The following is a 20,572-nucleotide window of genomic DNA, read 5'->3' on the forward strand; positions in this document are numbered from 1 at the left end:
CACACCAGGTTGAAGGCTTAGAGCTGCTCAACAGTGATTTCAGCTCTAGTAACCACCCAACAGAAACAAGAACTTTTAATTGAGTTTACTCAACTCTCCCTTTGAACACTAAAGAGAAGAGAATCAACTAGTATCTAGAACCCTTTAAAGCAGAGCCCCCCCACTAGATAAAAACATCTATCCCTAACCCCTCTAACTTTCACTGGGATGTGACATCCCTACCCCCTGCTTAGCAAGTGGGTTTGAGGTTAGGGTGTCCCCTTCAATCAGGGCATGCTAAGCACAGTTCTGCTGCCCTTTATTCATACAGTAAGGATAACAACATTTCATTATCCCTGCATTCAAAGTGTTTTGTATCCCAAAACCAGCCAAAAGTGATCACTTTGGCAATGCAGCTCTGTCTGCTGAACACCTAGGTGTGTGTATGCACATATAGTCCGGTCCTGAAGTCTTCCTCCCCTCCCCCCATTTCTTTTTGCTGAGTTTTCTTTCTGCTGCCGTGGTTGAAACTCCTGCATGGGGATGGGGATCATTACTGAGACAGCCCTTCACCCCAGTTTGTTTCCTATCAGTTACACTTCATATTGCCCTTTACCGAATGAGGCTGGGAATTAAATACTTCTTTTTTACCTTATTACTTCTGAAGAAATGGACAAAGAAGAGAATTGTATAATAACCAGTAAACCTCTACTGTGATCTGTCACTGCAATTTCACCCTTCCACCCCTCCTGAGAAGTGGTGGCATGATGCTTCTCCCTCCCCAGACTTTCCAATTCAGATGAGTTTGGAGTTAAAGTGGAAATGTGTTAGAAAAATAACAACAGGGTTTTATTCAGAGGTCAAATTCAAACTAGCACAAAGTGCAGTGAATACCGTATCTCGTTTGAGCCAGTTACAGAGTGAGCCCCACTTCTCGCCCACTCCCTCTCCACCCTGAGTTTCCCAACACAGCTTTTCATCAAGATACTAACAAGGGATGTAACTGGCTCTCAATCTCTCCTGCTGAAGAACCTCTTCATTATAAATAATTAAATATTTATTTAAGAAAGAGGAGTCAAAGCAGGAGTTTGACTCTGTAGCTCAGTGGTCAGGGCAATCCCCTGAGATGTGGGAGAGGCCCGGCTCCAAAAATATTTCATTTATATCAAGTGGAACAGCTGCAGCAGGGGAGACTGAGACATAACCACCCCAGAATACTCAACGACTCAGTGGTTAGAGCACTCACCTGGGATGTGGGAGAACTGACTTCAAATCCCTGCTCCAACTCAGGCAGAACAGGGATATAGACTGGGTCTCTCACATTATAGGGGAGTGCTCTGTCCACTAAGCTAATAAGGTTATTAGTTGCATTATTGTAGCACATAGGATCCCTAGTTGTGGACCAGGACCCCATTGTGCTAGGCACTGTACAAACAGAATAAGAAGACAATTCCTGCCCCAAAGAGCTTACAATCTTGAGCGTAAAGCAAGAGACTTGTAGGGGAATAAAAGGAAGCAATGAGACAATAATGGTCAGGACGATTGGCATTCTAACCATTGTCAATATATTACAGGCATCACGGCAAAGGAGAGTTTTGTGGATGTATTTGACGGTGGATGCTTTATGGATGTTTTCAGGGAGCCCCTCCCAAGTGTGCTGAACAGCGTGGGAGAAAGTAAAAAGATGCTTGTCTGAAAATGTAACCTGTGGCCAATGGAGGCTGGCATGATGGGCCCATCAGAGATGAGCATCAACAGTTCAATAGCAAATGAGAGATGATAGGTAGGGTGGGAAATGGCCAAGAAAGGACTAGAAGGTGAATATAAGCAGCTTATATTTGATGTGATAGAGAAGGGAGAGCCAGTGGAGGGATTAAAAGCTAGGGATGACATAGGCAAAGTGACAGTAAACACGTACACACATATGTGTATACACACACCCACCAAATTTCTGACCTGCTTGCTCCTAGCTGTCTCTGTTCAAGGCCTGCTCTGATAGGTATGCTCTGAGCATGCCTCTGGGATCAGGCCCTGCAGGTGACAAAGGCAGGGTATTGCCTAGGCTGACAATCCTACCAGGGGTTATGCATGAGCTAGGGAACCAAGCAGCTCAATGGCATCAGGAATTAGGTGATTTTGTGTATGTCCACAGGCAGAAACTTAGGTGCTTAAGGAATTTAGGTAGCTAAAGGGTTAGGCACCAGCTGACCAGAGGTTTGAGGATCTCAGTGGTGCCTAAATGTTGGTCTTAGGCACCTAAAATGTCTACATCCCTTTGTGTATCTAGCTCTGTGTACCTGAAAGTGTGAGAAGAACAGTGTTCCAGTGAGGTTAATGGTATTACCCCCACTCACATGATGGAGACACCCCCTTTTCTCTGACTCCACCTTTCCAGGGTCACAAGGGTCCTCCAATCCCTTCCTATAGAGCTGCAAGAGGGTCCCTGGAAATGGTGATAGCTCCATTAATGTAAAATGGGAGGTTAATTTCTGAGTGGCTGGGTCTTCATCTGGTATGGGGTCTGTGAGAGCGGGCGCAGGAATAAGGGTAACTGAGTTAACTGTCCCTTTTACCCTGAAGTCTCCAGAGATTCCTCAGATTTTGGATCAACTGAAAAGGAAGAAAAATAATTGATTCAGGAAGACAAAAACAATCAGTAAAATGTCATTCTCTTCCATGATCTGCAGCTACCAGGGCGATGGTAGGCTACTATTAAGAGCTTTCCCTTCACCCTGCCCTGGTTCTTGTCATGCAGACAGAAAGTAGAAGAGCAGAAGTAGTGCACCTCTGATCCTACCCCTTATAATGTATGGTCATTTTGGAGGGTTTTCGGTCTGGGGGCTTCAGTACCACCTCTTTCATGTCCCATGGGAGGAGTAAGGAGTGAGGTTGTGCTCCAGTCAGGGACAGGGATTTCTTTGGCTTTTAGTGTTTCTTATACCTTCCCCTCCCATCCCCCTTGCCCTCCCGACTGGCTGCTTGACCTTATCTCGGGAGAGGAGTTGAGGCAGGACTGTCCTTCAAGTGACTGCTTTTATATTACATACCCATTCTGCCCAACAACACTTTAGCACTATCTCTTATCTCTTTTCACCTGATCTGCTTGTGGGCAGATGTAACACCCAGTATCTTTGTTCTTTGTTCACACATATTAGTAAGAATATAAAAATATCAAAAGTCAAATGAGCAAACAAGACCCAAAATTCTATCTCAGGCAAATATACAGGTCTGAGTACTACATTATCATCACTAACACTCCTAAGAGCTACCCCCTCTCCTACCCAGCAAGAGACACTGTAAGAAGAGAAGCTGGAGAACTAGCTATGGAATCATCTCCCAGTTACTCCATTTCCAGCTTCTCCCTCAAGGAGGCAAAATGGAAAGGAAGTAGGCGCACGAAGTAGGAGGGGAGCTCCCAAATACTCCGGTCCAGGCTTCTCCCAGCAAGGCTGCTGTAGGGAAGGAGGCAGGACAGCTGGTTGTGACGGAGCTTCCCGCTATGCTACTCCCTGCAGGAAGCACTGTAATTAGAGTGGCAGGAGTGCTGGCTGCAGCAGGTGCTCCAGGCTACTCCAGTCTCTGCGTCTCACAGCCAGCGGCACCATCGGGAGCAGGAGATGAGCTCTGACTGTGGAACCTCAGTCTAGGGAGAGGGCTGAAGTGCTTTACACTCTGACCTGCTTTTCTTCTCCTGAGCATGAGGCCAACGAGAGCAGCAAGGAAGATGGAAGTAGCAATGAAGGCTCCCACAAGCCCATTAGATGTTTTTTGCTCTGTTGGAGAAAGAGGGGGAGTCAGTGATGTGAAGCTCATCTGAGTCTGTTTCAGAGAGCTAAAATTCTTCACACAGATCACACACAGGGCAGGGCTGGGATCCTACTGGAGGAGAGATGTGCAAGGTTTCTGGGGAAAGATTAGGATCTCATTAGAACAGTGCCACAGGGAGCAGGGACTAAGCTGAGTTCCTGGTGGGGAAGGAAGGGGGTGGGGGCAAAGAAGGTCCTGGTTCCCTTGGAGACAACAGTGTATAGGGGTCCTTGGGGCATGGTTGGGTTCCCAATAAGGAGTCCGTGTGCTGCCTTTTTGCTCCCTTGAAACCACTGCCCCCTTAACAGTGTAAGGTGCTGCATGATGCAGAGAACATGCTTTACAAAGAGCTGTAGAGGGTGCAATGAGAGCTGAGGAAGTGCGACTGCCAGGAGAAGCCAGGAGAGGAAAGAACGGATGGGGAATGAGGGCAGGCAGTGGAAATGGGAGGGTGCTCCAAATGGGATGGGGCTTCACTACCCCAGAATTGAGAGGTGAGGGAAAAGCTGGAGCTAGGAGATCAGAGGGTTGAAGCAAAAGCTGAGAGGCAGGGGCAATAAGGAGAACTCGCCCTCCTTTCCCCGTTTACCTGGTGTCCTGAGCTGGGCACTAGCTGTAATTGGCTCTTCAAGGGCCAGATGCGAGACATGGCAGCTGTAGGTGACAGGTCCCAGCTCTATGGCTGTGTTGATACTCAGGTATGAATTGATGCCGTAGGTGCCATCCTGGGCTTGCCTATGGCTGGAGAAGTATGTGCTTGAGCCTGAGATAGGGATCTTGTCCTTGTCGTCAGGGGCCTCCCGTGTCCACTTCACCGACACATCCAGGGGGTAATAGCCAGAGATCTCACAGGTCAGGGTAGTGCCTCCATCCCCCTCACGTGACACCAACTCTGGGAACAAACGGACTCTCGGGGGCTCTGGAGGGGGGCAAACAGGAAATTAAATCCAGCTGGTGATAAACTGTGTTTGAGGGAATGGAGTAGTACAGAGGAGTCCCTCATCCCCACTGGGTGGGGCTGGGGAAATAAGGAGGGGAGCAGAGAGATACGGGGAATGGTCAGGTTCCAGTGAATGGGGCCTGTCTCCCCTTTGCCCCCTGACTAGGTATCCTTAAAGCATCATTGCCTCACCAACCAACTGCAGCTGGATGATGTTCTGGGCCTGGTGCTGGGGGGTGGACACTAAACAGATGTATGTCCCTTCATCCCCCACCCCCACTCCATGCAGGCTAAGTGATGCATCTCCAGTCTCCAGCAGCTGCACCACATCCACGTGGGCCGTTGACTGTTCTGCTTGTGCCACGTCCCCCGCCTGGTAGTGGAAAACTCTACGCCCGCTGCCTCGGTGCTGCAGCCTCCACTCCAGCGAGGCCAGCGGAGAGCTGGAAGCCAAGGCAAAGCTGCAGTCCAGGGTGACGGAGGTGCCAAGTCGGGTATGCAAAGTAGGGGTGCGAGATGACAACTGGAATTCAACTAGGAACAAGGAGAAGGAGAAAGACAAATAGACTGAGAGAGTGTTAAATATATGTGGTTATGGAAGACTCCCCCTGGCAGGTCATCAGGGACTGGGTCACAGCTCCACCCACCTGGAGGAAGCATGCTGTGGACTGACTGGCCATGCTGGGTTGAAGGGTTGGACATGTGTCTCCCCACAAGAAGATCCCATCCTGCAGGCTGCAGAGCTATTAGCAGGATACGGGGAGTAAGTGCATATTGCTCTCCTTGCTACACCGAACTCCTGGAGAGCAGACATAGCACTTGCCAAGGGTCACAGTGGTGTGGCAAATAATGAACATAAGAATGGCCATACTGGGTCAGACCAAAGGTCTATCTAACCCAGTATCCTGTCTTCTGACAGTGGCCAATGCCAGGTGCCCCAGAGGCAATGAACAGAACAGGTAATCATCAAGTGATCCATCCCCTGTCGCCCATTCCCAGCTTCTGGCAAACAGAGGCTAGAGACACCATCCCTGCCCATCCTGGCTAATAGCCATTGATGAACCTATCCTCCATGAACTTATCTAGCCCTTTTTCAAACCCTGTTATAGTCTTATAGTGACAGTGGTGGGGAGAACAGCGGGGCCAGAACTGGGGAGTCAAAGGGCACAGAAGTGCAAGGGCAGAGTGATCAAGGGGTCACATTGGTGGCCCAACGGTTACATCCCACAGATAGCAGGAGGGCCCCGTACATTTGAGCTTCCCTCAAGAAGGGAAGGATTATCTATGCTGACTCACAGCATGTGCAGTCCTTTTCTCTAGTTCCCTTAAGTCCCAGACTACAGAGTGGGGTGGTATTCCTGGGGTCTCTAGTTCCCCTAGCACTCCTTAATGTGGAGTCTTCAGCCCTGGAGTGTCTGGCTCCCCTAGTGCTCCCTGGTGCAATAGGTGCATTCCAGCACTCAAGTCTTTTCCCCTCATTCGCCACTTTCTTTACCTGTGGTCAGCACTGTGCCCTCCTTGCTTATAGGGACCTTCAGCCTTGGGTGCAGTACAGCCATTCTCTCATCTTCTTCCCTGACACTGCTGACCTTCAGCACCAGGGCTATGCTGATCCCACTGGACAACTTCAGGGTCCCCATGAACCAGGAGGCCTGGCTGGGCCCCTCATCTGCCAGGTGTAAGCTGTATGGAGAGATCTCACAGGTCACTTTCTCCCCAGCACAATCTGCATGCAGCAGGGATTCCGCATATGGGATGGGTACCAAAGTTTCTGTAATGAGAAAGAGAAGACATGTAGTTTGATGAATGGAACAGGAAAAACAGGATCAAGTTTCAGTAGGGACCTAATCTGGTGAGACACCAAGGGCTGTGTCTACACCTGGTGTAAAATGGGGTCAGGCTGCTGCTATGCAAACACAAGAGCCTTAGCATGTAACATTGGTCTCCCAGCTTGTTTAAAGAAGTTCTTGTGGTGAATGAGGAAGTCATATGTATTATTTTTATGAATATCATATATTCCTCAGTTTACCTGTTTGCTTTAACTTTACAGCCAGACTGGATAAGCTCAAAGGCTGTTGGGGAAAAACAACAGGGAACAAAACAATAACAGACAGACGATACCTTAAGGGAACAATAGGGAGAGCTATAAATTGGGAAATACCTACCTGCCTACATACCAACCATGCTAGCAAGGTTTATTCTTCCCAAGCCTAAACCTAGGAGCAAAGGGGATGCTGAAACATTAAAGGTCCCAGCCTAAAAAAGGAAGAGGTATTGAGGGTGCAGCAACAGCTAGAGATGAGTGTCTGTCAAAGAGAAAATCTACCTGCCAAATCCATTATTGTTACTGAAGCACATGCCAATCTTTCTTGTTGCCCTGCACTCTCTTCAGCTATACTCCCCATGACAAAATATGGGAGCACTTTAAATAATTTGTTAATACTGTATATCGGTCTGGCTCTGGTGAGGTGGTTTTTGTGAGAATGTCTTCGATTAAGGGCTTCCCAACAGGTAACCGTCTGGGATGGTCCAGGCAGAAAGGAGAAGATGGCTCAAGATGATCCTGTAACAGCTTTGCCAACTTTTTCTTATAGCCCCCGCTAAAATCAAACAATTGCATGAGAATTTCAGCTTTGATTAAAAAAGTAAGTTTCTAACTGTCATGATTGAGGAGAAAAACTTTGTTTCAACTGCTAAGTAAATATTCTTTGAGCAGGGGGTTGGACTAGATGACCTCCTGAGGTCCCTTCCAACCCTTATATTCTATGATTCTATGATTTTGTTTTAAAATATTTGATTATTTTGTTGGTCATTATCACTGGTCACAGGTTCCCATGGGAAGGAAACACAGGTGCCCCAAACCTAGCTGGACCTGCACGGTGATAAGCAGTTGTCACACATGGGGCAGTGGTCTCAGACCTGATCCAAGTATGGAAGAGTCACAAGATTCCATCCCAAAACAGACAAGGGCAAGAGGCCCAAGACCTGATTTAGGTTCTCTGAGAGAGACTAGAAAGAGGACTGAAGTGCAGCTAGTCCTGTAGCTGTGATACTCCCTTTCTTGCACCCTCTCCTCTCCTTGTATCCCTCCCTTATGTCCCTGGCAAGTTGCAGATCCAGGGTGAAGTGCACATTCTTCCACGAAGGAACTCTGTCCTCAGTTGAAGGCAGCAGGTTCTGCTGCTTGGTGTCTAGGTGGGACATGAGGGCAAGGAAATGTATAGTACAGAGCATGAGCATACCGAGATGTTTCACAGATAGTCCAAATGTATAACATGCAGCCGATTTGAAAGGTGCACAGTGAGGAAGGTGCTTGCAGAGTCCGGGGAACAGGGTACCTGTAATTCTGCTGCTGGGTTTGATGCATATTCATTACGATGATATGATTACATTTTTAAATTACATCATCACCCATGATTTTTCTCTGCATATATCATCAACTGGTTTGAACTCAGGACTTTCAGATCAACAACACAGACTTCTACCACTTGATCTCACTGGGTATGTCTACACTGCAAGTAGACACCCCAAGCTGGCCTGTGCCAGCTGACTCAGGATCATGGGGATCAGGCTGCAGGGCTATTTAACTGCAGTGTAGACGTCTGGGCTTGGGCTGGAGCCCAGGCTCCAGGACCCTGCGAGGTGGGAGGGTCACAGAGTCTGGGCTCCAGCCCAAGCCCAGAAGCCTACACTGCAATTAAACAGCCCTGCTGCTTGAGTCCCTGAGGCCCAGTCAGCTGGCACGGGCCAGCCATGGGTTTTTAATTGCAGTGTAGACGAACCCAAGGAAGTAGTAAGTGGAAGCAGAAGTATCCAGTCGAGCCTACGGACCAGGCACGAGAGGGTAGCGTGACATACTTTGCTAGCAGGTTACATAGCTGCTTGCTTGACAGCACAGAACTGTGGGTATCAGGATTCTCAGGCTCTCTCCTCCTACATTCTCTCTAACCAAACAGCACTTCTGCACTCTCATTGCAGACCATCCTCAAATCCCCACCACTTCTTTGCCACTCTCACGTCCATCCTTAAACTCTCCCTCTCCTGCCATTTCAACTTTTCCATTCAAAATCTTGCTGATTTTTTCGGCAAGATTAGAAAAGGCCACCCTTTCCTTTCCTTTTGCTATCTTCTCCTCCTTTTTCACTATCACTGAAGCCGGGATCTCTCACCTGTAGCTTTCCTCCACTAACCATTTCAGCAGCCCACATCCCATCCAAGTGTGTCATAGAATCATGGAAGATTAGGGTTGGAAGAGACCTCTGGAGGTCATCTAGTCCAACCCCCTGCTCAAAGCAGGACCAACCCCCACTAAATCATCTCAGCCAGGGCTTTGTCAAGCTGGGCGTTAAAAACCTCTAAGGATGGAGATTCCACCACCTCCCTAGGTAACCCATTCCAGTGCTTCACCACCCTCCTAGTGAAATAGTGTTTCCTGATATCCAACCTAAACCTCCCCCACTGCAACTTGAGACCATTGCTTCTTGTTCTGTCATCTGCCACCACTGAGAACAACCTAGCTTCATCCCTTTTGGAACCCTCCTTCAGGTATTTGAAGGCTGCTATCAAATCTCCCCTCACTCTTCTCTTCTGCAGACTAAATAACCCCAGTTCCCTGAGCCTCTCCTCATAAGTTATGTGTCCCCCTTCATCATGTTGTTGGGGACACTGGGGCATGGCCACTAGGTAACTCGAGGGGATGGAAGACCACGAGTGTCGATGAAGCTCCCGCGCACTAGGCCCAAGTCTCCTTGGCCCCCCCGCCTGGAGGCACTCGCAGCAGTTATGCTGAGGATCTGCAACAATATGTTGCAAAGTCAGACTGCCTGAAACTAAACAAGGCCAAACAGGGCAGATATGGAAGAAAAATGCTGAATAAAGCAGCTTTATGTATAGTTTAACAAATGATACAGAGAACAAGGGAACTAGCTGGGAACTGGATTGGCTGGCTATATGGATACTTAGGGCAGCTTGCTATCGGATAAGTATGCTGGGAAAAAAGGATGTATAAAAGCCTGTGTAACTTCCTGCTCTGTGTGCAGGATTTGAGATTCTTTTCTCCCTGTACCTTTTTGCAGCTGCAAATAAACTTTTCTGCTTCTCCACCCCGTTGTGATTATTGGGTGTAGCACACCGGGTAGCGAACCAACCCGAGCTGTTGTTTAGCCTCTCGGCACTGGGTGCCGGCAACAATGTTCTCCTTTGCCCCACTCTCCCCCTTCCTATCCTCCCTCATTCCCACCTTCTTCCTTACCTTCATCCCACACCTTCCCTCTTGCTCTTACTTATCCCTGCTCTCTACCTCTCTACCATCAACTCCACCATGCAACTTTGCATTCTCTCTCTCTCTCTCTCTCTCTCTGAGTGTGCCTCTGTCTTTATCTATGTGGTTATGTGATTATGGCAGTGGTGGACTAGAGTTCAGGAGCCCAGGGTTGCACACTGCAAAATTGCCACGCAGTAGCAGCTCCTGGGGTCCAGGAGTGTAAGTACACCTACAGAAATCACGCCTGGATATGCACTGACTTGCATGGGCAGGACCACCTGGGGCAGAGTGTGCAAAAACATCCATCCCAAGATACCCCACACCTGGCCCCCATTTTTTAAGTTCTCCCACGATCCTGTATTACCCTTGCAAAGTCCCAGCGCCGGCTACTCCGCCTAGCAACAGGTCTCACCCACCAATAAAAAATTCAGGCGGGGAGGGCAGCAGCCAATCAAAATATGATTTTGCCCTGGCCAATCATTAGGCTCCAAGCTCAGCCTCCTCTGCCAATTACAGTGCCAGAGAAAGAGTGTTTTTTTCTACCCAGCAACATGGAACATGTGGCAATCACAAAACCACACCAATGGAAATATCAGGTGGGCAGAGCCAGCCCTCACTGCTATCCTGCCTAGCAATGTCTCACAAAGGGCCTAAGGCGGTAACATCAGGACAGATTTAGCCAATCAGGAGAGGAAGCAAGGTGATTGACAGACCAATATTAACCCCTTGAGGAAGCCAGTGCTGCAGGCTGCTGGTTTGCTGTCCTTGCCCTAAGTAATGGAATTTGGGTGAAGACAGCTCCCCCACTGCATTGAGAGGGGGTGAGGCTAGGAGTATTCAGCAGATCTTGGCTGGATCTAGGATGCCCTCACTGATCAGGAGGGCAATTCTTGCAGGTGCTGAGGCTGCTGAATACCTTGTGTGCATTTTCCTGGACCACAGTGTCCTGTATTCACTGTCCTCGAGAGTATCTCCTGGGATGCCCAGCTGAAGTCATCAACAGCTGGTGTCAGAGCCACTGTAACTGTCCTGTCCAGGGACAAAGAAGATTCTTCTGGTGGTGAAGGCAGCTGGAGCATTTCCCTCACTGCTTCTATCACATCTTCAGAGACTCCCTCCGGTTCTGACGGGGGTGCTCTGGCCAGCAACACCAGAGGCAACTGAAATCTTCTCCTCTTTGCTGAGACATGGGAGGGGACCCTGCTCCAAGATCTATGGGAGGGCTGGCCAATGAGGCCATGGTGGCAGGTTGTACTGATACTGGCATAACTGGGTATGCCCCGTCCAATGCTAGTTCTGCACCAGGACTCAGTGCTGCATGCCTCAGAGTACCCTTGGCGGTATCGACCTCACCCCTCAGGTGAGGGTCCCTGCTCAGTGTGGTAGAGAAGGAGTATATTGGTGACAGGGATGAAAAGTAGCTCTCAGGAAATGGCAATGCTGATAGTTGTGACAAGGGCTCCAATGCTAGGGCCGATGGTGCCAACATCAATGTTGATGCCTCTACCAGCATTGGGTCTGGTGCCAGTCAAGGGCATATTTTGAAACTCAGAGGGGCTCCAGTTTTGAAGTTATGAAGTGTAGAAAATTGATAAAGAACGTTACAGACATCAAGAAAAAATGCATGGCTGGCAGGGGCAAGGACAATAAGGAGTTTTGTAAGTATATGAAGAACAAAAGAAATCCTAGCAATGGTATAGACCCATTACTAGATGGAGATGGTAACATTGTTAATAATGATGCTGAAAAGGCAGAAGTGTTCAATAAATATTTCTGTTCTGTATTTTAAAAGAAGCAGGATGACATACTCATATCACATGAGGATGACGAATTATTTTCAAGAACTTAGTAACTAGGAAGTATGTTAACCAATACCTATAAAGCACAAAATAATTTAAATCACCAGGTCCCCAGCACCCAAGAGTCATAAAAAAGTGTTGGCTGAGGATATCTCTGGCCCACTGATGTTCATTTTTAATAAAGCTTGGAATATTGGGGTGCGATGGGGTACTCATCTCCTGAATGCCTCCTATTGGCTGGGTGTGGTACTGCAATCCTCTTTTCCCCACTCGTGGTACCCTCTATAGGTTGTCAGTCACACTAGGCAGGTCTTCAGTGGCTCAGCCCTCTGGCCAACTCACTGTCCTCAACAGATGAACCCCTTCCAGGGTAGCAAATGTCCAACAAACTATCTGCCCACATGAGGGTCTTCAGACCCACCTCTGGGACCTTTAAATCCAGTCCCTTCGCTCAGGCTTCTAAAGGAAACTTGTCCCCTTCTTGGGGCTTAGGCCACTTTGCTAGTGGCCAGTGGGGGAACACAGGCCCACCCACTACTCCAGGTCCCAACCCAGGAATCCTATAAACCGCAGCCACATACTGCTGCCTCCGGTGTGCTGCTGCTGTTCCCTGGGCCTTTTCCCACATAGCCCCCTTCTCTTCACCCTTCCCTTAGGGCTGAAGTTCTCAGATCTTCTTCCTCCTCACAGAACACAAGTAGCACCAGAACCCTCCCTCTAGTTCTCCCTCAAGCTCCTGTGACCTGCAAGGCGCACCCTGCCTTGCTCCTCTGGGCCCAGCTAGGAACTGACCTGCTCAGGCCCAGCAGCAGCTTTTATTTGATCCTGCGGGGCTCTGACTGGCTGCTTCTATGCAACCCCTCGAAGCAGGCCTGGAGGACCCACCTTCACTGCTCCTTTCCTGGGGCAGGGTGTGGTAAGACCACAAGGCCTCCAGCAAGGGGCCTCGAAGGGCCAGGTACATCCTGTCACATGGGAAATTCCAGAAGACTGGAAGAGTGCTAATGTTGTGCCACGTTTCCAGAACAGCAAGCAGGATGACACAGGCAACTGTAGGGCAGTTAGCTTGATATTAGTCCCCAGCAAAACAACCGAATAGCTGATACAATTAATTGAATTAATTCAATTAACAAAAAAATTAAAGGACAGAAATATAATTAATGCCTCTCCAGAGGCTTTTATTTTAAATAGATTTTGTCAAACAAACCTGAATTCATTCTTTGATGTGATTGCAAGTTCGGTTGACAAAAGCAGACGTAAGACATTTAGACTTTTGTAAGGTGTTTGGCTCAGTACTGCATGCCAATGTGATTCTAAAAATTAGCATGAACACAATACCAATACAGCACATGTTACATGGATTAAGAACGTTTTTGTCGATGATATGGAATTAAATACAAAATCACTGCTGATAAAATTTTCAGATGACACAAAGACTGGCAGAGTGCTAAATAGCAATGAGGATAGGGCAATCATACAGAAGGAACTGGACCAGTTGGTAACCTGGTGTGACATTATCTGATTAAAATATGACCATGTAGATCAGGGGTGGGCAAACTACGGCCCGTGGGCCGGATTCGGCCCTTGGGATTGCCACCCCCGTGGGCCCTGCACTGCTTCTGGGAGCGGCGCGGGGACAGGGCAGGCAGGCAGGGAGCCTGCCCTGGCCCCACTGTATGCTGCTGCCACCCCGGAGCCGCTCCAGGTAAACAGCGCCAGGCTGGAGCCTGCACCCTAAAACCCTCCTGCACCCCACACCCCAACTCCCTGCCCTGAGCCACCTGCTGGACCCTACCTGCACCCCTGTCACACCCTGCCTGCACCCCAATCCCCTGCCCTGAGCCCCCTGCCGCACTCCTCCCTGCACCCCTGCCCCGAGCCCCCTCCCGCACTCCGCACCCCCTCCTGCACCCCAACCCCCTTCCCTGAGCCCCCTCGTAAACTCCGCACCCCTCCTCTGCCCCAGTCCCCTGCCCTGAGCTGCTTCCTACACACCGCACCCGCTCCCACACCCCGCACTCCCTCCCGCACCCTAACCCCCTGCCCCAGCCCTACATGCATGGCCCTGCATGCAATTTTCCCACCCAGATGCGGCCCTCGGGCCAAAAAGTTTGTCCACCTTTGATATAGATCATTGTTGCTATCACTGTTATATAACTGCAACAAATACTGTACGAAGGTTGTCAATTAAGGTGTCTCTAGAAAGGCTATGATTTGCTGAATATGATTATGCTATTTGTATGCATGTAACACTTTGTATTTGAAGTTATGAGCATTGGTTCTATACCTGGATTTCAAATGTTTTTGCCTGGGGTAGTGCCCACAAGGTAGTCAGCCAGCACATCTTGGAGGAACTATTGAAATTGAGTGGCCCATCAAAAGAACATTTAACTTACAATGGAAGACACCCACCTACCCTGAACGGACTTTCCTGTGAACATGCTGTTTGAGGTATAGGTAATGGCTTCTACTGTGTCTAATCATGCATGGACATGTGACTTGCCCATGTGACTCCAAACATTATCTTGTCACCTGTGATTTTCCACTAGCTGTGTTGAGTTCTTTGTTTGAAACAATGGGTTTCCCTCCACATGGCAGAAGCTATAAAAGGCCCTGGAAACACCTCCGTGTTGCCTCTTTCCTGCTCAAACCTCTGGACTATGTATGGACTTATACTAATGGGAGCATTCTAACCAAGGGATCGAGGACCTTCCATTGATTTGGAAGCAACCAGAGACTTGACTTAAGCCAGCAGTTTATTCCATCACCGCCACAAGCCTGAACGAAGAACTCTGCAATTATTTTATGTACTTGATTCCTTTAACCAATTTTAACTTTCACCTTTCTTTCTTTCCATTTATAAATAAACCTTTATATTGTGCATACTAAAGGATTGGCAACAGCGTGATTTTTGGGTAAGATCTGAGTAATATATTATTGACCTGGGTGTGTAGCTGGTCCTTTGGGATCAGAAGAAGCTTTTGTTTGGTTAAATTGGTTTTAAAGAACCACTCATCTCTAAGTCTAGTGTTTACAGTGGTGATACAAGGACTGGAATGCCTAAGGAAACTGCTTTTATGACTTCTTGTTACCCAGTGTGGTGAAACAGAAGTTTACTTTTGTTGCTGGTTTGGTATATCTCATGGGAGAATAACCACTAGTCTGGGGTATGTCCGCCCTATTTCTCAGCAGTTTGTCCTGAATTTGGTATTCTCAGTCATGACCCACAAAGGCACTGTTACACCCGGGTGCATGCAAACAATCTGCATTTGAATACAGCCAAATGCAAAAGTGTACATCTAGGAACAGGAGATGCAGGCCCTAGTTATAAACTTGAGGCTGTATCCTGAAGCTAGTGACCATCCAACAGATTTAGGGGCTATAGTTGACAAACATTCAATATGAGTTCCCAGTGTGATGCTGTGGCAAAAAGGGTTAATGTGATCCTTGAACATATAAACAGGAGTGTAGTGTGTATGCCCCTGGTGAAACTGATAATGGAATACTTGTACAAATGTGGTGTCCACATTTTAAACAAAACATTGAAAATTTTACAGAGGGTTCACAGACGAGCCACAAAAATTATTTGAAGGCTGGAAAAAATGTTTACAATGAGAGGCTTAAAGAGCTCCACCTGCTTAGTTTATCAAAAAGACTGAGAGGTTACTTGATTCCTGTGTATAAGGGCCTCCACGGGGAGAAAATATCAGGTGTGAAAGAGCTCTTTAATCTAGTGAGAAAGGCCTAACAAAGAACTAATGGCTGCAAGTTGAAGCCAACCAAATTCAAATTAAAAATAAGACAGATTTTCTAACAGAGAGGGTGATTAACTCTTGGAACAATTGCCATCTCTTTAAGTCTTCAAATCAAGATTGCATGCCTTTCTGGACAAACACCAGTGACTGGGCTCAATACAGGGATAAAGGGGAGAAATTTTATGGCCTGTACTATATAGGATGTTAAACTACATCAGCCGTTTTCAAACTGTGGACCAGGACCCCAAAGTGGGTCACAACCCCATTTTAATGGGGTCGCCAAAGCTGGCTTTGACTTGCTGGGACTTGGGGCTGAAGCCTGAGCCCCACTGCCCGGAGCCGAAGCTGAAGCCCGAGGGATTCAGCCCTGGGCGGCGGGGCTCAGGTTACAGATCCTCTGGCTGGGGCTGAAGCCCTTGTGTTGGGTCGCCCACAAAGTTATATAAGTATGATAGAATTATAATTATGTAGTAGTAGAAATAAAGATAGACAAAAGAGTATATAGGTATTGTAAAAAGGTATGAACATCAGTTCCATGCTGCTGAATTTCACTCTGTAACAAATCCAAGGCCAAAGTGCTAATTATTTCAGGCCAGTACAGGACAAAGAGTCTGTGCTGGAAAGTGATAAGAACTTTGAGGAAACAATGCTGTTCTTTAAAACAACACCCTGATGCTCTTCCCCCGCAGAGGCCCCTTGTCATGCCTATGTAAATCTTGGTATCCAAAGAGGGAAAAACAGATAGTGGGATAAAACTTGTTAAATGAATCAAGAGTCACAGATTGTGTTGTTAAGTAAAAGAATGAATGATGAGTGCATGGAATTGAGAGCCTGAAGCAGGGAAATAATTGGTTAGTAAATGGTGCCAGCCTAATCCTAAGAATTTCAACCTTGATATCGATGGGCTAAAGAATATGCAAAGTGGAGATAACCGGATGACCCCCGGAGGGAGAACCGGAATCCACCCAAAACGCATCAAGGGAGAACAAGAAGATAACACCTAGCCATCATGGAGCCGTCATGGATGTATCACCTGCTGATTGAGCTGATTGACGGTCATCTCAATTGTAAATTCAGCATGATGAAGCAACCTCCATAGACTTGTATTGAACCAGAGACCTATAAAAATTGGGTCCAGGGACTGTGTTCTTTGAGTCTGGTTCTACGACCACCCTCCAGGAGCATCGGATGCGCATCTGACAACGACTTGGCTCCACTCTCGTGTCCAGGCCACCTGGCCAGTGACTTGGCACGAGCAACATCTAGGCTGGTAACTATAACAACCTTTATGTAGAACCTGCGTGTGAATGTCTGTGTGTGTGAATGGATCTATATAGAAATTGCATATAGGAATATTTTGTTGTATTTACAATAAACGTGGCAATTTGCCTTGTCCCTCTTACAAGATCCTGTTGGTATCATTTTTATTAGTGTAACACTTGGGCTTCGGCTTTGACCCCTACCCTTTCCAGGGAATTGCGGCTCAGGCTTTGGCTTTGGCTCCCCACTTGGGAAGTGGGAATCATACAGACTCAGGCTTCGGTCCCCCCTCCTGGGGTCATGTAGTAATTTTTGTTGCCAGAAAGGGGTTGCGGTGCATTGAAGTTTGAGAACCCCTGAACTAGATTATCTAATGGTCTCTTCTCGCCTTAAATAGATGAATATATTAATTAAAATCTATGAATATTCTGGTCTATGGCCTTGTCTATCTTGAAACTTTAGCTACTGATATAACTGGGATTTTAGCCAGAGTGCAAACTCCCTTCTGTATGATACAATTTATACAGGTGAAGCCTGATTATCACCAGGGCAGTTTATTCGAGTTTCAATCTCCATCAGTGAAAATAATGGCTTTGCCTTTTTTCACTAGGAGTACCAATGCAATTATCTCAGAAGGGCATTGTGATAGTAATTCATTAATAAGTATGTGGTGCTCAGATATTGTGGTGGTGGGGTCATGTGGGTAAGCAGTGTTCGTGTAGCCATGCTGGTCCCAGGATTTTAGAGAGACAAAGTGGTTGAAGTAATATCTTTTATTGGAGCAACTTCTGTTGGTGAGAGAGACAAGCTTTCAAGCTACACAGAGCTCTTCTTTGGATCTCAAGGAGGGCTGAAGAAGAGCTCTGTGTAGGTCAAAAGCTTGTCTCTCTCACCAACAGAAGTTGCTCCAATAAAAGATTTTACCTCACTCACCTTGTCCCTCTAATGCAAGTAAGTTGATAGATAGTGACTCTGTCTCTATTTACACAGTGCCCTTCATCCTGCTATCCATTTGTCCATCACATGTCCTATGTGAGCCCCTGGGGCAGGGCTCTGTGTTTTGAGTCTGTGCAGATTTCAGTTCACTCATGGCTTACTGTGGCTGGCATGGCAATTCTCCCATCCCCAGCTCCTCACTCACCTGAGACTTCAAAGATGATGGGAGAAGCGGAGTCAGTATTTGTGCCTGGCGCCTCATAATTGGTGACACTGTCCAAGCTTCCATCATCGGCAATGCTGACACCTCTCAGCACTAGGGTGGCAGGGTCTGAGGAGAATGATCCGGCAAAGGCACCCGGAAATCCACCCACAGCTTCCTCTATATAATGACAGTCCAAGACCACATCCACAGAGTGTAATTGGGACCCCGGGGCCAGCTCCGCTGAGAAGGAAAAGAACCAGCTGAGAGGTGGGGTGCACACACATACATACACATACCTGCTGCCCCATCGGGACAAGACATTTGGCACTGACATCTTGCCCTTTGCTGGGGCAGCCCTATAGAAACGGGGATGATCCAGGTGAGCCCTGGGGCACGCTACCACCACACAATTCCCCTCCTTCCCTGAAACACCTCCCCTGAAGTACCTCTTCCCAGTTTGGTATTACTTCCCTGTCCCCCACTGCCATCATCCTTTTGGAAGACCCCAAGCACCCCCCCCATGATTATCAGCTTATACTATCACACCTCCCTCTGGTCCATCCATCTTGGGCGGGGGGGCACGGGGGCTCACTTGTCTAATCCCTTCTGGGACACAAGCTGCTAATCAAACTGTTCCCCCTCTTGCTCCCTGAGCCTATAATGCAGGGGTGGCCAAACTGTGGCTCATGAGCCACATGTGGCCCTTTTACCATTAAAGTGTGGCTCACGGAGCCCCCCCCTCCCTTCCCCCCATTCTCCACTTAACAGACTGGGGGGTGGGGAGGAGCTCAGGCCCTCTGCCTTGCAGCAGGGTGGTGAGGTAGGGGCTTCTGCCCAGAGGGGAGGCGGGTCTCAGGGCTTCAGCGGAAGCAGGGCTGAAGGACCAAGGGGAGCCCTGGCAGGTGCGCCCTGGCTCTGGAACTTCTGAAGATTGTGCTATGTGGCTGGGAGGGTTTGGCCACCCCTGCTATAATGGGCCTTCTGAAGAGGCATCCCTGTAGACCAGCCAGAATCCCTGACACCTCCTAAACTCACCAGCCTTCAGAGCCAGCACTCCACAGATGAGGATGAGCCCTAGATTCATTCTGTGCCCCAAAAAAGGGGTTCCAGACACCCTAAAACATCAGGCGTCTGTGCTAGAATCAAACTCTGAATGAGTCTTCAGACTGCCAGTGCCTTTCCTTTCACTTTCACTCTGACAACCAAAAACAGATTGGAGAATATTAACTCCTTCCTTACCTAAGAGAGGAGCCGGATAGCCTGAAACACTTGAGAACTAGATAATGGGAGACCACAGGTTAGGATTGAGGGGCATCAGCAAAGCTGGGTGTGGGAGGCTGTTTTACTCTCTGAATTTGTTTTTTAGATAAAACTCTCCTGTGTCAGTCTCTTCCAAAACTCATTTTGTGCCACGTTTCCTTTTTTTGAGAACCCCAAGCTTCTGTGAAGCCTTTTGAATCTGGGTTCAGATGCATTTTTAAAAGATTTGCGCTCACAAAAAAGTTTTTGCTGATCACTCTTCAGCTGAATAGAAGTGTTTGAAAGTTGTCTCCTCTATGAGTTATGTGTAACAAACTATCTGAGTTCAGTGCGTGTGACATGAATTCCAGAAACAAGGAGAGTTTGTTCTCAGAATGGGGAAAAAAAATAATCTAGATTTAGAAAGTGAAGGAAAAATCCAGCAACTCAACAGAGATGAGTGAGCAAGAGGCTGAGCATTTCTGATATACCAAAGGTTGACTAAGTTTCTCTGTGTCTCTCACATATACTGCCAGAAAATGGCTTTTTAAAAAAACAAAATTAGGGAGGAGCATACTGTTATCTTCCCACAGATTTACAGTTGTAGAGCTATGCTGTGAAAAAAAGATCTTCTATACTTTCCACAGTATGCATCCGATGAAGTGAGCTGTAGCTCACGAATGCTTATGCTCAAATAAATTGGTTAGTCGCTAAGGTGCCACAAGTACTCCTTTTCTTTTTGTGTTCGAAGTGTCACTTTAACTTTGCTTTTCCTTGCTTTATGCTTGTTGTTTATTTGAGTTTGAGGGTTTTTGTTTGTTTGGTTGGTTAGTTAGTTTTTGTTTTTCTTTTCTTCTTTTGAGGCTGTAAAGAGTTTTGCATGTGAATTTCACTTGTTTTGGGAAGAACTGGGGGTAGTTAAGGGGGTGCGATTGAGGTGCATCTGTAGGAAGGCTTCCTGTATACAGTAAGCTGCTCCACAGGTAGCCCCTCAGTCATGGCCCCCTTCATGCTGGAGCTGTGACTCTCATGAGGATCGGAATGGGTTTAAGGTTTTACAGTGTTCCCTTTTCCCCAGAAAACTATCCAGTGGAATGGCCTTCCATCCCAACATTACCGCAAACCCATCCACACCTTGGGAGTGTTCGAATGAACCCTTTGAATCCCAAGGTTCCTGCATCTTTTTCTGAATCTGCCATGTTTCCTTCTCTCTAACTCGTCTCCACAAGCAGAGCCTCCCTACATCCATTCCCCACCCTAAGCAGACCCTTACACATCATCATCAGTCATGACACATGGCTTCAGAGGCAGATTGGTAGATGTTACAGTCTTCTGTAGCAAGCTGAGTTGGAAGAGAGAGGTTAGCATGTGAAATTCACCAGGCTTTGC

At 47.7% G+C, this 20,572-nt stretch overlaps 1 protein-coding gene across 2 annotated transcripts; it reads right to left on the bottom strand.

The window, feature by feature from the left end:
- Positions 1–453: 453 nt before the first annotated feature.
- Positions 454–19,178, bottom strand: LOC141974946 (tapasin-related protein-like). Of its 2 annotated transcripts, XM_074935017.1 has the most exons (8): positions 18,980–19,178; positions 17,945–18,184; positions 6,222–6,497; positions 5,374–5,469; positions 4,919–5,260; positions 4,376–4,705; positions 3,657–3,752; positions 454–2,589 (listed from the first exon to the last, which is right to left on the bottom strand). In XM_074935017.1, the coding sequence occupies exons 1-8, from the start codon at positions 19,026–19,028 to the stop codon at positions 2,549–2,551; spliced, it is 1,470 nt and encodes a 489-aa protein (XP_074791118.1). In that variant the 5' UTR covers positions 19,029–19,178; the 3' UTR covers positions 454–2,548. The 2 variants fall into 2 exon arrangements, with proteins under 2 accessions (XP_074791118.1, XP_074791127.1); XM_074935026.1 differs by lacking the exon at positions 5,374–5,469 and having other exon boundaries at positions 455–2,589; positions 18,980–19,172.
- Positions 19,179–20,572: the final 1,394 nt, after the last annotated feature.

The sequence above is a fragment of the Natator depressus genome, chromosome 1 (assembly GCF_965152275.1).
Source record: "Natator depressus isolate rNatDep1 chromosome 1, rNatDep2.hap1, whole genome shotgun sequence".
Classification (NCBI taxonomy): domain Eukaryota; kingdom Metazoa; phylum Chordata; order Testudines; family Cheloniidae; genus Natator; species Natator depressus.